The sequence below is a fragment of the Penicillium coprophilum genome, assembly GCF_028826855.1.
Source record: "Penicillium coprophilum strain IBT 35676 chromosome Unknown utg000001l_segment0_segment0, whole genome shotgun sequence".
Taxonomy (NCBI): domain Eukaryota; kingdom Fungi; phylum Ascomycota; class Eurotiomycetes; order Eurotiales; family Aspergillaceae; genus Penicillium; species Penicillium coprophilum.
This window is the reverse complement of record NW_026622720.1, coordinates 2,259,377-2,273,188: the sequence shown is the minus strand read 5'-3', so window position 1 is coordinate 2,273,188 and position 13,812 is coordinate 2,259,377. Positions and strand designations below refer to the sequence as shown.

General features: G+C 48.5%; 6 protein-coding genes across 6 annotated transcripts; 3 read left to right on the top strand and 3 right to left on the bottom strand.

Annotated features, from left to right (window-relative positions):
• Nucleotides 1-740: 740 nt before the first annotated feature.
• On the bottom strand, nucleotides 741-1,950 carry N7500_000856 (MFS transporter; the record flags this gene model as incomplete). The annotated part of the gene is made up of 4 exons (XM_056672002.1): nucleotides 741-1,266; nucleotides 1,422-1,565; nucleotides 1,617-1,744; nucleotides 1,795-1,950. 4 exons carry the CDS (start codon nucleotides 1,948-1,950, stop codon nucleotides 741-743), a joined length of 954 nt encoding a protein of 317 aa, XP_056537575.1.
• A 647-nt stretch (nucleotides 1,951-2,597) lies between these two features.
• N7500_000855 (LPPG:FO 2-phospho-L-lactate transferase CofD/UPF0052) lies at nucleotides 2,598-4,203 on the top strand (the record flags this gene model as incomplete). The annotated part of the gene is made up of 2 exons (XM_056672001.1): nucleotides 2,598-2,787; nucleotides 2,840-4,203. The coding sequence occupies 2 exons, from the start codon at nucleotides 2,598-2,600 to the stop codon at nucleotides 4,201-4,203; spliced, it is 1,554 nt and encodes a 517-aa protein (XP_056537574.1).
• A 245-nt stretch (nucleotides 4,204-4,448) lies between these two features.
• Nucleotides 4,449-5,124, bottom strand: N7500_000854 (uncharacterized protein; the record flags this gene model as incomplete). The annotated part of the gene is made up of 2 exons (XM_056672000.1): nucleotides 4,449-4,657; nucleotides 4,728-5,124. 2 exons carry the CDS (start codon nucleotides 5,122-5,124, stop codon nucleotides 4,449-4,451), a joined length of 606 nt encoding a protein of 201 aa, XP_056537573.1.
• A 664-nt stretch (nucleotides 5,125-5,788) lies between these two features.
• N7500_000853 (DNA-directed DNA polymerase gamma MIP1) lies at nucleotides 5,789-9,282 on the top strand (the record flags this gene model as incomplete). Its single annotated transcript, XM_056671999.1, has 2 exons — nucleotides 5,789-5,963; nucleotides 6,029-9,282. 2 exons carry the CDS (start codon nucleotides 5,789-5,791, stop codon nucleotides 9,280-9,282), a joined length of 3,429 nt encoding a protein of 1,142 aa, XP_056537572.1.
• A 747-nt stretch (nucleotides 9,283-10,029) lies between these two features.
• Nucleotides 10,030-12,144, top strand: N7500_000852 (putative CorA family metal ion transporter; the record flags this gene model as incomplete). The annotated part of the gene is made up of 5 exons (XM_056671998.1): nucleotides 10,030-11,671; nucleotides 11,722-11,795; nucleotides 11,843-11,895; nucleotides 11,946-11,999; nucleotides 12,051-12,144. The coding sequence occupies 5 exons, from the start codon at nucleotides 10,030-10,032 to the stop codon at nucleotides 12,142-12,144; spliced, it is 1,917 nt and encodes a 638-aa protein (XP_056537571.1).
• Nucleotides 12,145-12,455: 311 nt separating this feature from the next.
• N7500_000851 (uncharacterized protein) lies at nucleotides 12,456-13,727 on the bottom strand (the record flags this gene model as incomplete). Its single annotated transcript, XM_056671997.1, has 2 exons — nucleotides 12,456-13,461; nucleotides 13,558-13,727. 2 exons carry the CDS (start codon nucleotides 13,725-13,727, stop codon nucleotides 12,456-12,458), a joined length of 1,176 nt encoding a protein of 391 aa, XP_056537570.1.
• Nucleotides 13,728-13,812: the final 85 nt, after the last annotated feature.

Below are 13,812 nucleotides of genomic sequence, written 5' to 3'. Positions count from 1 at the left end.
CGCGCATACATCGGCGACCTGAAGCAATCGACGGAAATTTGGAACACGCGGAGCACATTCTGCGTGGGCTTATTGTTTCACGAATCCAAGCTCGGATAAATCAATCCGATGCTTATGTTAAATTTTGATAAAGACGATGTCTTGTCTGGACAGGACAGAACATGCATGTAAAGTTAGGGGACATAGACGATATCTGGCTGTTCTCGATGGGGATAGGTTTTATAATAAATGGTTGCATGAAATCGATATAAAGTACCAACTATACATTGATTCCTGATATCTTGTAGAGTCCAATAATTCAATGTTCCATTTGCATGTATCAGGTAGACGTATTTAACAAAGGTGATGCAGCGTATCATATTATTATTACCTTTTTATGGATACCGTTTGAAGAAAACACCGGCAAAGCCAAAACAAACAGCCTCGACGGCAAAAGTACCAGCAAAGACAGAAAGACCAACGACATACACCGGTGAGTCTCTTGCTGGAAACAGCGCACTCCCATATAACTGCGCCAGCGCAGCAACCCCAGAAACCCACGCAAGCATAATTGCACGAACATCACGAGTAACAGAAGCCAGCGCTGCAGTAAAAAATGAAAGAGCCAGTGCGCTTCCCCCGTCCGGAGAGTCATGTTAATGAAGCACAAAAACACATATCGAGCAGTATTGTCTCGAATACCCGCTGTAAGAGCGAAAAACATCATCCCGACTATCATAGCACCTAGCAATAACCGACCCCTAGCATGGGGGTTGCGGTCGGCGAACCAACAAATGGGGAGAGCCGCAGCCAGAGGGGCGATGTAGAGCGGAGCAGTCATACTGCGCGGCTGTGGAGGTGTATCCCATGTCGTTGACTAAGGTTGGATAGAAGTATGAGATAGCTGAAGCTCCCAAAATGGCCATGTACCCCGGGATCAATATCCAAGTGCGCCAATCTGAAAGGGCTTTAAGCAAGAGGACAAATATAGAAGTGGGTTGGGCTTTTGAGTCTCCTTGGTCGGCGATTCCGTCTTCAATGAGTCTCTGTTGGGCGAGCTTTCGTTCTTCGGGGAATAGCCTACGACTGCTGGTTGGGAAGTCGAGTAGAGTCCAATGCACGATCAAGCTTACCCCGGCAGTCGCGACTCCTTCGACAATGAAGAGCCACCTCCAGCCTCGGATACCGTGTATGCCATCTAATGTCGATGTGATAGCTCCTGAAATTACGCCGCCAAAGGCTCCTGATAGTATACCTGCGGTCAGGAAGGTGATGAACCGTTTTGATCTGTTTCTAGTCAGTGATATTTCATGGCTGTGCTATTTTGAACAAATATACTGCTCATTCTTTCGATACCACGTGGAAATCAAGAAAATCACAGCTGGCTTCGACAAAGTGAAAGTGGATTTATGGGATGCTATTCAAGTGTCACTCACACTAACCCTGCTTCGAAGACCCCAAGAAGAAATCTTAGGGCTATCAGTTGGCTCTGATGGTGGACAGCTCCTATTGAAGCTGCCACAGATCCCCAGGCAAACGTGATTGTTGGAATAAAAACTGACGGGCGAGTCCGACAGAGAATCATGCTGGATACACACTTAGCATTTTCCATGTGGAACACAATTCTCTCATGTTACTTAGATGGCACCGCAGAAATAGTATAGCCAATTACCCATACTATCACAGCTGTATAGTATTGATGAGATGTGAATTGTAGATCCTCTTCCATTCCGGCAATTTTTCCAAGGCCAATGTTTAATCTGTCCTAGTATTTTTCTTAGCAGAAAGTAGCTGGCAATTGCTAGATTAATTTACCATGTAGGAGAAAAGGTAGAGAATGAAGACCGAAGGCATCAGGGAGAGATCGATCTTCCGGATGAGCTTCTTCTCGGCGTCTACTTCGATGATCCCACATCCGTTATTCTCAGTGTGAAGACCTTGGGCTTTACTGTGTTCGACAGGTGTAGACATCTCGGTGATGGTTGGTTATGTTGCCTGGCAGGTTCAAGGGGGTTTTATAAGGGAGAAAATTTTCTACGACCACCATTCCTTTAGTCTGGACGTAGCGGTCTTTTGCTAAATCCAGGAAGTTGACAGTCCACAAGGCATAGTATTGTTCGATCTGGGGTAACATGTCGGGATTAGGTAGGATTTAAGATATTGTCGACTCGATCTTCAAAGCCACGAACATTCCATGGCATTGTTCGTGTCATAGCAAAGCCCAAATAAAAATATCCCGTCAAAATCACTACGCTTAGAGCTATGGTATGTCTACATCTAGAGAAAATCAACGACTATATACATACAGTCAATAGTCACCTAGATATATAAATAGCTAGTTGAAGAGTATTTGTGTATTGCACCTCCATTTTAATCTACCAAGTATTTAGAACAGTTATTCTTCATTGTAACCGCCTGGCTAGTTATTCGCGAAGTTGACCGTTTTTGTGTTGGCCGTTTATGGAAATGTGTCATTGTTGCGCGTTCGGGCCCAGACATGACCCCAATGTCTTGAATCTCGCCTTCCCCAATATTTGAACATCCTTTGACATTGACCAGTGGCTTTGTTTTGAATTTTCAATCGCCCAAGCTAAAAGCAGCAGAACAAACCTTTGGCCATGGCGACGAACAGAGGAATTGTTGTCATCTCAGGAGGGAGCGCGGCGAACAATCTCGTCGACGTATTCAGCGCCGTGCGTGAAAGCAAAAATTGTCCACTGAGCTACATCATTCCAATCAGTGACAATGGAGGATCTTCTTCCGAGTTGATTCGAATATTCGGTGGGCCTGGGATTGGTGATGTTCGGAGTAAGTCCAACACGAGAATCTTTCCGAACTCGCTTGCTAACTTGTCGGACAGGTCGATTGGTACGCTTGATTCCGGATTCGCCAGCAAATCCTGAAAGGTCAGCCGTCAAAGCATTGTTTAACCATCGGCTGCCTGCGGAAGCAGGCATCGCAACCAATGAATGGCAGTCCATCGTTGATGGCACGTCTGCCCTGTGGACAGCTATCACCCCCGCAAAGAAAGAGTTGATACGTTCATTCTTCAATGTACTGAATCTGGAAATCCTAAAGCGAGCCCGACCACCATCATCAACCTTTGACTTCACCTCCGCAAGTGTGGGAAATCTTTTCTTGACTGCCGCTCGGTTGTTCAGTGGGAGTTTCGAAAGTGCCATATATCTACTCGGGAGCATCTGTGGTGTCCCATCAGATCTGGTACGCGTAATTCCAGCAATAAACTCCAATTTCTCCCATCATATCTCGGCATCACTTGCGGACGGAACTGTCATTGTCGGCCAGAACAGTATCTCGCATCCAAGCGAGGCGACGGCCCTCGAGCATAACCCCCGCTCCAGGAGACCGAGTCTGCTTCTTGCTGATGGAGATGATATTGATTACACAGACTCCGAAATGTCGGACCCGACGACATACGAAGAGGACCATCTTCCCGGATCGCTGGCAACTCTCCGCAACAAGAATATCAAGTTCAGTAAATCCGAGAACGAAGATTTGAGTTCCAGAATCACTCGCATCTGGTACATCAACCCCTATGGCCAAGAGATCCGGCCACCCGCCAACCCACGAGTGCTGGAAGCAATAAACGATTCTCAGGCTATCATCTACAGTATTGGGTCTCTCTACACGTCAATCATTCCTGCTATCGTTCTACGAGGCGTGGGCAAAAGCATCGTCTCCAGTCCAGCCCGACACAAAATCCTCATTTTGAACGGATCATTGGATCGGGAAACGGGGCCTCCATCCGCGCCATTCGCTGCGTCTGATTTCGTGGAAGCAATTGTAAGTGCGGGAGAGGAAAGCCGTGGACGTGGCCCGATTGTTCATTCTCGACATCAAAGCGAAACACCTGCGACGACTTCAGTGCAAGATAATGTTCAAAATTATAGAGCCCTTCCATATACCAACTATGTGACTCATATCTTGCATCTGGAAGGCCCGGGGACGCCACGTGTGGACCGTGAGCGACTCACACATATGGGCATTGAAACGCTTCGTCTTTACGGGCGAAAGATCGTGGCGAAGGACGGTGATAAAGAAACTGTGGTGGGGATGCAATATGATCCTAATGCCCTTGTGCAGGCCATCGAGGTAGTGTTGGGGAAGAAGGGGGATGCAATGGTTCGGGGGGCTCTGGGAAGTGCGCTGAGTCGACGGAATACACTCGATCCCGCACGAAGGGACCGATCGGATAAGCAATAGTATCTGGTGGGAATTAAACACTGTATTATAAACTATATCGATATACAACTACATCTACACATCATGTAAATCAATAGCAAGAAGAACTCCATTCGTCAATCCCAGGTTGTTAAACCACAGACCCAAATCGCTTATGCAAAATTTCAATAAATACCACCCATTCCCATGCTCCGATTCGCAATGCCGCAGGAGTCGAAAGAAAAAGAAAAATTGGAAGAGCCGGAGAAAACCCCGCTATAAAGGTTCTATGGGTCAGATACGGGTAGATCGCCTCGCTTTCTCGTCTGAAACAACAGCGGAATGAGATTCCTAGTCTTCCCAGGCGTCTCCTTTCGTGAAATCGGCGTGCGGCACACCGGGCAGGTACCCTTGTGCTGTTTCGAAGAGTCACCGCCGCGTGTTTGTTCGCTCATCTTCAAGCAGTCGATGATGCACTTGTGACAAAAGAGATGTCCTAGAGATGAGAAAGTCAGTAAAAGCCCTAGCATGCCCAAACCTTATACAGTGGAGAAACCAAAACATACCACATGAGGTGCTCGTTGCGTCCACAGGCGTCTCCATACAAATGGGACATTTGTAAGCCAGTATAGCGGATAGCTTTGAAATTCTTTCTTCTTCAGCCTGAGCTTTAATGGCATCCTCCTGCTGTTTGGCTACTGCCCGGGCGAGTGCGGCTGCACCCGAGTCGTCAGTCATATCGATCGTTTCTATAGGCTCTTCTTCGGAGGGTGTCGAGGAGGATGTGCCGCGCTCATCGCTCCAATGTCTACGGCGCTTGACGCCACGGGGAAGAGATGACTGTGCATGTTGGGACGAGGATGCGTGGGCCGAGGCGCCAGGTGGGGAGGATAATAAAGAGATTGGATTTTGCTGGGGTGCTCTGGTTGTCAGGTCGACAACCTCAGGTGTGTTTCGGCTCATTGTGACAGAAAAGAAAATATCAGTCTTTCCAAGAGTATTGTCTCAGTGTTGAACGAGGATGATAGTCTGGTATTGGAAAGGAAGTCGTCTGCAGCTCTGTGCTGCCATATGGGGGGACGTGGACGATGTGGAACTGTTGACCGATGAAGGGCCTGTGAGTTTCAGAAGATTGAGTCCAAGGCCCAAGGCAGCTATCATGGGTTTGAGCAAAAGAATATAGCAGGATCGGAGGTCTCTTCAGCGATCAAAGCAGGTGATGGCGACAATGACAGACGCATCTTATCTGACTGATCATGTGATGATAACCAATCAGATAAGGCATACTGCCGTCTCTAATTATGAGGCGGTCAGCGCTATAGTAGAGGGGGCTTTATCGGAAGATTATTACACCGAGCACATACTCCCGATATCACGTGATTGAGTTTCACTAAAATGAGAGTCTAATCACAATACATTTGTCTATAAGTAGAAGGCGGTGACCACATGTGGGAAAACAATATTCCGAGCTGCATGACGCCCAGATCTGAGATATCGCGATAGGGAATGATGTCCATCTTCAAGACATACTTCTTTTTTTAGGATTTTCTTCGGGCTTCCAGTGCAGCCTAATGGCTGTGGCCATACTTCTATCATGACACAATACTGCTGAATTTTTATTTTTATGATGTTATCTTGGAAGTCCTCCCGCATTCCTTGTTCCAGGGGTGCCGCGAAGAGTTTCTCGCAACTGAGCTCGCCGGTCTTGGTTAAGCTGCCATCATGGCACCAATTACACAGAAGTCACACAAGACTTTCCTCTACCTCCAGTGACAGGACTACTACAACACGATCGCTTTCTGGTGTGTACTCTGTCTTTTACGCTTTTCGATACGAAAACAAAATAATAATTCCTGATTTCGCATAGTCCTTTCCTCGCCTAGATTCAATGACATCGGTGTCCAACAGCTAAGCGACCATGTCCATGCTCAAGTCTTCCCAAATAAAGGTCGCATTCCGGACCCAGAGTTAGTCGTACTTTCGAAGGATCATTTGGCTAGACATCAGCTCCTGGGTAAATCTCAAAATGGTGCCGGTCCTGTCGCATTCGACCTTCCCGCTCTCAAGGGGCAAACATTGGACGAGCATTTCTACAAACTCGGAATGGATTCTTCCGAACCATATCTGACATACGCTAAATCATATGCGGCTCTTAATTGCCCGGCCAAACCACGCAAATGGGTCAAACGCAGTGGATGGACGAAATACAATAATGATGGCACTTCTGAGCCTGTCGATGCCCCAAATGAATCAATGTTAACATTTGACACCGAAGTCATGTACAAAAACAATTCATTTGCAGTCATGGCTTGCGCGGTGAGCCCGACAGCATGGTATGCATGGCTGTCGCCGTGGCTGCTCGGCGAGTCAACAGATGAAATACAGCTGGTACCATTGGGAGATCCCACTCAACCCCGTATCGTGGTTGGCCACAATATTGGCTACGATCGAGCCCGAGTCCTCGAGGAATACGACATGCAGCAGTCCCAAAACTTCTTTATTGACACAATGTCACTCCACGTCGCAGTCAACGGCATGTGCTCACAGCAGAGACCGACTTGGATGCGCCACAAGAAGAATCAGGACTTGAGGGACAAAATTTCGAATGAGCACGATTCCGTGGAGCTTGCTGCACTTCTCGAGAACAACATGTTGAGAGAAGAAGAGGAAGAGCTTTGGGTTGGACGAAGCTCGGTGAATTCTCTGCGCGATGTAGCCAAATTCCATTGTGATGTTACCATCGATAAGGCGCAGAGAGATCTCTTCGGTGAACTTGACCGTGACTCTATCGTGGGCAGACTGGAGGAACTTCTCGACTATTGTGCCGCCGATGTTGCCATTACCCATCTTGTCTACCGGAAAGTTTTCCCCAACTTTCTCGAGACTTGCCCGCATCCTGTCAGTTTCGGCGCTCTTCGACACTTATCAGCTGTCATCTTGCCAGTCAACGAATCATGGGAAGAGTACCTTGCCAGCGCAGAGGAAACATATCATAAGAGACTTGACGATGTTCAGTGCAAATTGCTGGCACTATGCGACGAGGCATTGAAGTGCAAAGACCAACCAGACATTTACGCGAATGATCCTTGGCTACAACAGCTGGACTGGTCCGGCCAAGAGATCAAAATGGTGAAAGGGAAGAAGAAAGGCGATCCTCCTCGACCGGCAGCCAGGCAAAAGAAGCCAGGAATGCCCAAGTGGTACAAGGACCTTTTTGCCTCAAACAGCGCGGAAATCAACCTGACGGTGCGAACTCGCATTGCACCTATCTTGCTCAAGCTGTCATGGGACAGCTACCCTCTTGTTTGGTCTGACTTGCACGGATGGACTTTCCGCGTCCCCCGTGATCAAGTCAAACAGTATGAGAATCAGCCAGTCGTTGTCTGTGATATGACCGAGGAGAAGAACACTGAGTTGCGAGACGATAGGAAGGCCACATACTTCAAAATTCCCCATAAAGACGGCCCACAGGCCAGATGTACTAATCCGCTTGGCAAAGGATATATGCAATATTTCGAGCGTGGCATACTGTCATCTCAGTATGAACTTGCGAAACAAGCGCTGGACATGAACGCGTCATGCTCCTACTGGATCAGCGCTCGAGATCGAATCAAGGGTCAAATTGTGGTCTATGAAGATCAGGTTCGAAAGGACGGGGTGAAAAGTAAAGCAAACGACAATCGCATCGGATTTATTTTGCCTCAAGTCATTCCTATGGGGACCATCACCAGACGTGCTGTGGAAAATACTTGGCTGACTGCAAGTAACGCGAAGGCCAACCGCGTCGGTTCAGAGCTAAAGGCCATGATCAAAGCACCACCTGGCCACTCGTTTGTTGGAGCCGATGTCGACTCCCAAGAGTTATGGATTGCAAGTCTTGTCGGCGATGCCTCATTCCAGATTCATGGAGGAAACGCAATTGGCTTCATGTGCTTAGAAGGTTCTAAAGCTGAGGGGACGGATCTGCACTCACGAAGTGCGTCGATTCTGGGAATATCGCGTAATGATGCCAAGGTCTTCAACTACGGCCGAATCTACGGAGCAGGCGTCAAGTTCGCCGCTACTTTACTTCGCCAGTTCAACCCGTCTCTGACCGAAAAGCAGACACAAGACACTGCTAAGAACCTGTACAAAGAGACCAAGGGAACGCGCACTTCACGTCGCCTCTTGAGTGAAACGCCATTCTGGCGAGGTGGCACCGAATCCTTTGTGTTCAACAAGCTCGAAGAGTTCGCGGACCAGGAACGACCTAGAACCCCTGCTCTCGGTGCTGGGATTACTGAGGCACTCATGCGACGGTTCATTAACAGAGGCAGCTTCATGACATCCCGAATTAATTGGGCCATTCAGTCGTCTGGTGTTGATTATCTTCATCTCTTGATCGTTGGCATGGACTATCTCATCCGACAATTCAACATACAAGCCCGGCTAGCCATCACTGTTCATGATGAGATTCGCTACCTAGTGAAAGATGAGGATAGGTACCGAGCCGCAATGGCTTTGCAGGTTGCCAACGTTTGGACTCGTGCCTTATTTTCGCAGCAAGTGGGAATCGATGACCTTCCCCAATCCTGTGCCTACTTCTCAGCTGTCGACATTGACCATGTGCTTCGCAAAGAAGTCGACATGGATTGTGTGACACCTTCGCACCCCCACAAAATTCCGCATGGTGAAACGCTAGATATCAACCAGCTCCTAGACAAGAATCAGGAAGCTTTCTTGGACCCTTCAATCACACCGCAGTCGCCTCCCACCCCCAAAAAATACCCATACACGCCACGGGAGTCGGTCATGTCCGCGTTCCAAGCTTCTAACGACATTGATCTCATCAAGGCCCAGATCACCAAAGATGACAAGGAACTCCGCGATATCATCAAGGAGAAGACGCGGGCAGCTGCCAGCACCAGCGCTTCTAGCCCTTCCGCTCCTTCTACCAAGCCTAAGGGCAAATATACCAATTGGACCTCAGCAAAGCCCCAGCGGGCGGTACTGATGGACATGGAGTCAGGTCTCTACCCCGACTTCCACAGTCCCCCTAGGCCTGGTTCTCATGGGAACAAGCAGCCCCAAATGGGATTCCACCGCCCTCCCTGGAAACCACGGGCAACAGCCCGAGCATAATGCTGTTGCCCCCTTTTTTTCCATTCTCGCTCTTTTTGTATTATTCTTGACCCCCTATTTTTACTGTAATTATCTACTTCCCCATCTTGTCTAACTATTGTGGATGTTATATCTGGAGTGACTGGAAGCCAGCATTGGGACGGCGTTACTATATGGTGCATAGTGAGGTGATGGAATGAAAATCGTTTACATGTACTTGTATGAATCAATTATAACGAGTTCCCATTTCGCCTACACATCCGCATGTGCTTGTATGAAATAGAGTACTTCGAGGCTGTAACCCGTGTCTCCCTTAAATAAGATAAGCTACGGGTACTCCACCTGAGCCCCTGCACCGGAAACCCCTGTTTCTCCTGTTTTTTTCCCTGCCCTGTATTTCTTCTCTTCTTGCGTTTTTACATTCTCATATTCTTCATGATTTTTAAGTCTTCTCATGTTCAAATATAACATTTCCCTCTGAGACGCGTTTCGTCTTAATTATCTCTGCAGACGCGGCAGAAAACGCCCCCAACGACGTCATATCCCCCACGCAAGTTCGACATGTTCTCCCCTGAGACTGTGGTGTCTCAATGAGAGGTGCATTGATTATACAAACATACTGGGTATATTTCTGCCAGCCATTTGCTAGAATATCCCCCTGGCCCAAGTTTCAGATCATTGAAGCGCAGCGCATCGAAGTTCGGAGCCGATGAAAACTCGTCATTCTACAGATGCGATTGGATGTGCGCATCTATATAAACCGTAAATATGAGCGTACACTCGCTTGATTACGCGCAGCCCGGTGTGACACGGTCTGATGTCGACGTTGAGGCCGGCCGCCCGTCAGTCGGCTCTCAAGTCTCTCCAACAGGAAGAGAAAGAGAGGGATCTGCGTTTCCTGGATTCAGCTCAGCAGCACGAGTAAACTCAACTGAGACGACAAGACGCCGCGCTAGACGCAATACTGCCCGCTCATACCATCCTGAAGGGTTCGCACAAGATCCCAATTGGCAGCCAGGAACCGAACCTGGCATTGACCCAACGAAGCCGCTGCCACCCTACACATCTGAATGGGCATCCAACATACCCGCGGACCTACACCGACGCTGCCAGATTACGGTGGTGGACTTCTCACAACATGAGATGCGACAGTATGAACTAGACAACGACACATTGGAACAATTTTTGGAGCGGGAGAAAGAGCCCTGGGTGCAATGTCGGTGGATCAATGTCAACGGATTGAGCTGGGATGTCATTCAAATCCTTGGAAACCATAAGAGATTACATCGGCTTGCAATTGAGGATGTGGTCCATACCACTAATCGCACGAAAGCGGATTGGTACTCGGACCATGCTTTCGTCGTGCTGACATTGCAAAAGTTGATGAAGATACAAGAAGAGGACTCTTCTGATTCGGAGGATGAGGAGGACACTCCAGCCAGTCGATGGAAGTCAAGGGATCGGAAAAGCTCGGTGGTCAGTGACAAGAGCTCGATCTCATTGAAGCGACCCACAAAATGGAATGTTATTCTGGCGGCATTGAAGGACATTTTCCGGATCAGACACTCTGGGCGCCAGGAGCGCCAGGATAAGGCAACGTATGGACTGAGCGTGCGTCCTGGTGTCGGACAACCTTCAAAGCAGAACTCCCACTTTGGAAATGTTGGAACCGCCACAGAAACGACTGCCAGGAGTCTTCAGCGATATCGCGGCGGTCCCAACGAGGATCGAATTGAGTTCATGGAACGTCATGCTGCACTTGCCGCCAAAGGACTATGTGTCACTCTGGAGCAAGTTTCGATCTTCCTACATTCCGATAATACGGTGACTTCATTTTTCGAAACGAGCGCGGATGACATCGAGGCGCCGATTGTCAGGCGTCTCACCTCGCCCGAGACTATTCTCCGACAGTCATGCGATGCCAGTATGCTTTTGCAGGCTATTCTTGATGCCGTGATTGATCTTGCCATTCCAGTCACGATGGCTTATCAAGACGCCATCGGAGACCTCGAACTGGAGGTCCTGACTGATCCAGACATTGAACAGTCAAAGTCTTTGTATATCCTGACATCTGAGATTGCTGTTCTGCGGAACTCCATGCAGCCCATGGTGGCTGTGATTAATGCTCTCCGTGATCACCGGTCTGAGCCTGTCGGAACACCAGGCTTTGGTGTCTTGCGGAATCCTCTTAGTCCAGGTGTGGCTCCTACGGAGCCTGTCGATCCCCGCCCACATGTCGGAATTGTAACGCCAAATCTGAAGAGTATTGGAGGCACAAGTGTTACGATCAGCTCTATGTGCCATACATATTTGGGCGATGCCCTAGATCATTGCATCACCATTGTTGAAGGGTACGATCAGATGCGGCGCAATGCTGACAACATGATTGACCTCATTTTCAATACTATTGGTATGTCATTTGGCAAGCCATGAAGAAACCAAGACTAATATGCTGTACAGGTGCCTACCAAAACGAGAGTATGAAGCAGCTTACTCTGGTAACTTGTCTTTATCTTCCTATGACATTCTTGACAGTATGTATAGCTTGACTTGATTAAGAGAATCTCTCTGACAGTTCCAGGGTTATTTCGGAATGAACTTCAAGACTTTCTCATCAATCGAACACAATGAAGGGTATGCCTTTCGAAGCTTTTTTTCCCTAGACATATTGCTGACTTCGGTAGATATTTCTGGAAGATTGCTGTACCATTTGTCTGCGCTACCATTTTCCTCCTGATGTAAGTTCTGATATTCGCGTCGAAAACAGCCAATACTAATATCATCTTCAGGCGCGACAAAATCCAGCGCTACGCTGTTATGCTTGCTCAACGCCGTCTGATTGTCAGTTCGAGGAAGCAGAGACGAGAGAGGAAGAAAAAATAGATCGTGAACATCCTGCTGCTTACTGTTCTAAGTGCAGCATTGATATATCGCTGTATATAGGTGTTTTCGCCCGAGACTTTGTTATTAATTGCATACATCTCCTTGCTTGCAGACCTAGTCGGGTCTTGTATTACTATTTTTCTGGAACATTAATTCAATCATTTGTTGATAGTATGACTCCAGCAATCATTGTGAATTCCACTTCGTTCGCATCGTGGCAACAGTTTCTATATTTTAATGTACAAAGAAGTCACGAACGGTCTTAATCCCGAAGTGTATTTAGACAGATATCATACACGGCACACATGCTCTTACTCTAGAGACTTTCGTCGGTAGGCCGAGTAAGCCTTCCATGGAAGTCTCCATTCTGACCGAAGCAACTCCGGGCTGAAAACATCAAAGTCTTGCTTTTCAAGGCGATCCAACCACAAGCGTGTGCTGACGGCCGGCAGGAAAACGCCAAATGCTCGGTTGACCTCATCGAGAGGTGACTCGCCGCTCCGAGCACCAGGGGTAACATCATATTCATGACCCTCTTCGCCCTCATGCTCAAATTCGTGGCCAACATCTTCTCCAGCCTGGATATTAGTCAACATTTGCTGCGCAGTAATCAAATGATCGCTTGCACGCGTCGCAACAGTAAAGACAGCGTCTTTAAGACCCTCGGCTTGTGCTCCATACCGAAGGACATCCTCCTCCCTGACACCGGTCTCTGCCATAACATCCAGAGGCAACATGACAGCCCCCTGCTTCGTACCACCTCCTATCGCGGAACCCGCAGCCCCGCCAGCAGGTGCTTGAGCAGGCGGCGGAGGGAATGCAACAAATGGCAGTCCACGCAACACAGCCGAGATTCCCACAGCCTTTCCGATATGCGACGCAACATGGTCCGCAGTCACCGAAGCCATGGGCAATGCCGACAGGGTGAGGTACATGAGAGTGGAATATGTATTTTCGGCGTAAGACTCGAGCGCGGCGATATTTGGGTATGGGTCGTTTGTTAAAGTTTGCTCCCGTGAGTTAATTATACGGGTGAGCCAGCCCTTGCTTATCCTTGCGCGGCCCTGCGTGCGCTCGTGGAGTTCAGAGATGGCGGATGCGAGTAAGATGGCGACGGGTTCTTTTGGTGGCGTTCCGGCGAGAATCTTCGTTACGGAGTCGCGCCAGAATTGAAGTCGCATCAATCCGATTGTGGGGGAGGAGGTTGTGTCGGGGATCATCGAGAGGGAGACGTTTAATGCGCGCAGCGCAATATAGAAGGATTGCGCATGTCGTGGGATGAAGGTGCTCAATGTATAGGAGGGGCGGTCATATTTTCTGGGTATCGAAAGAGGAATATGTTAGTTTTCGGATATGTTTCCATTGACGGAGCTTCAATGGGCTTTGGAGGGCCATGGGGACGGTGTTTCATACGAGAGGAGAGCAACACAGTATTTGTGAGCGCCTTGGACTTCTTCTGCGGTGATAGGTGCGGCAATAGATTCTGACCGGCTGAATTGGCGTTTTTGGGATTGAACTCTTGGTAGGTGAAAGCGACAGGCCCTACTTGCCTGACATGGCCGAACTGTCCTGAGAAAAGACATGTTCAATATGAAGTTGACAAGCTCTGGGGAAGAAATTTGATGTAATCGGGGCAAAGGCATTGGCCGGCCAATCTTTGTCAGCGAT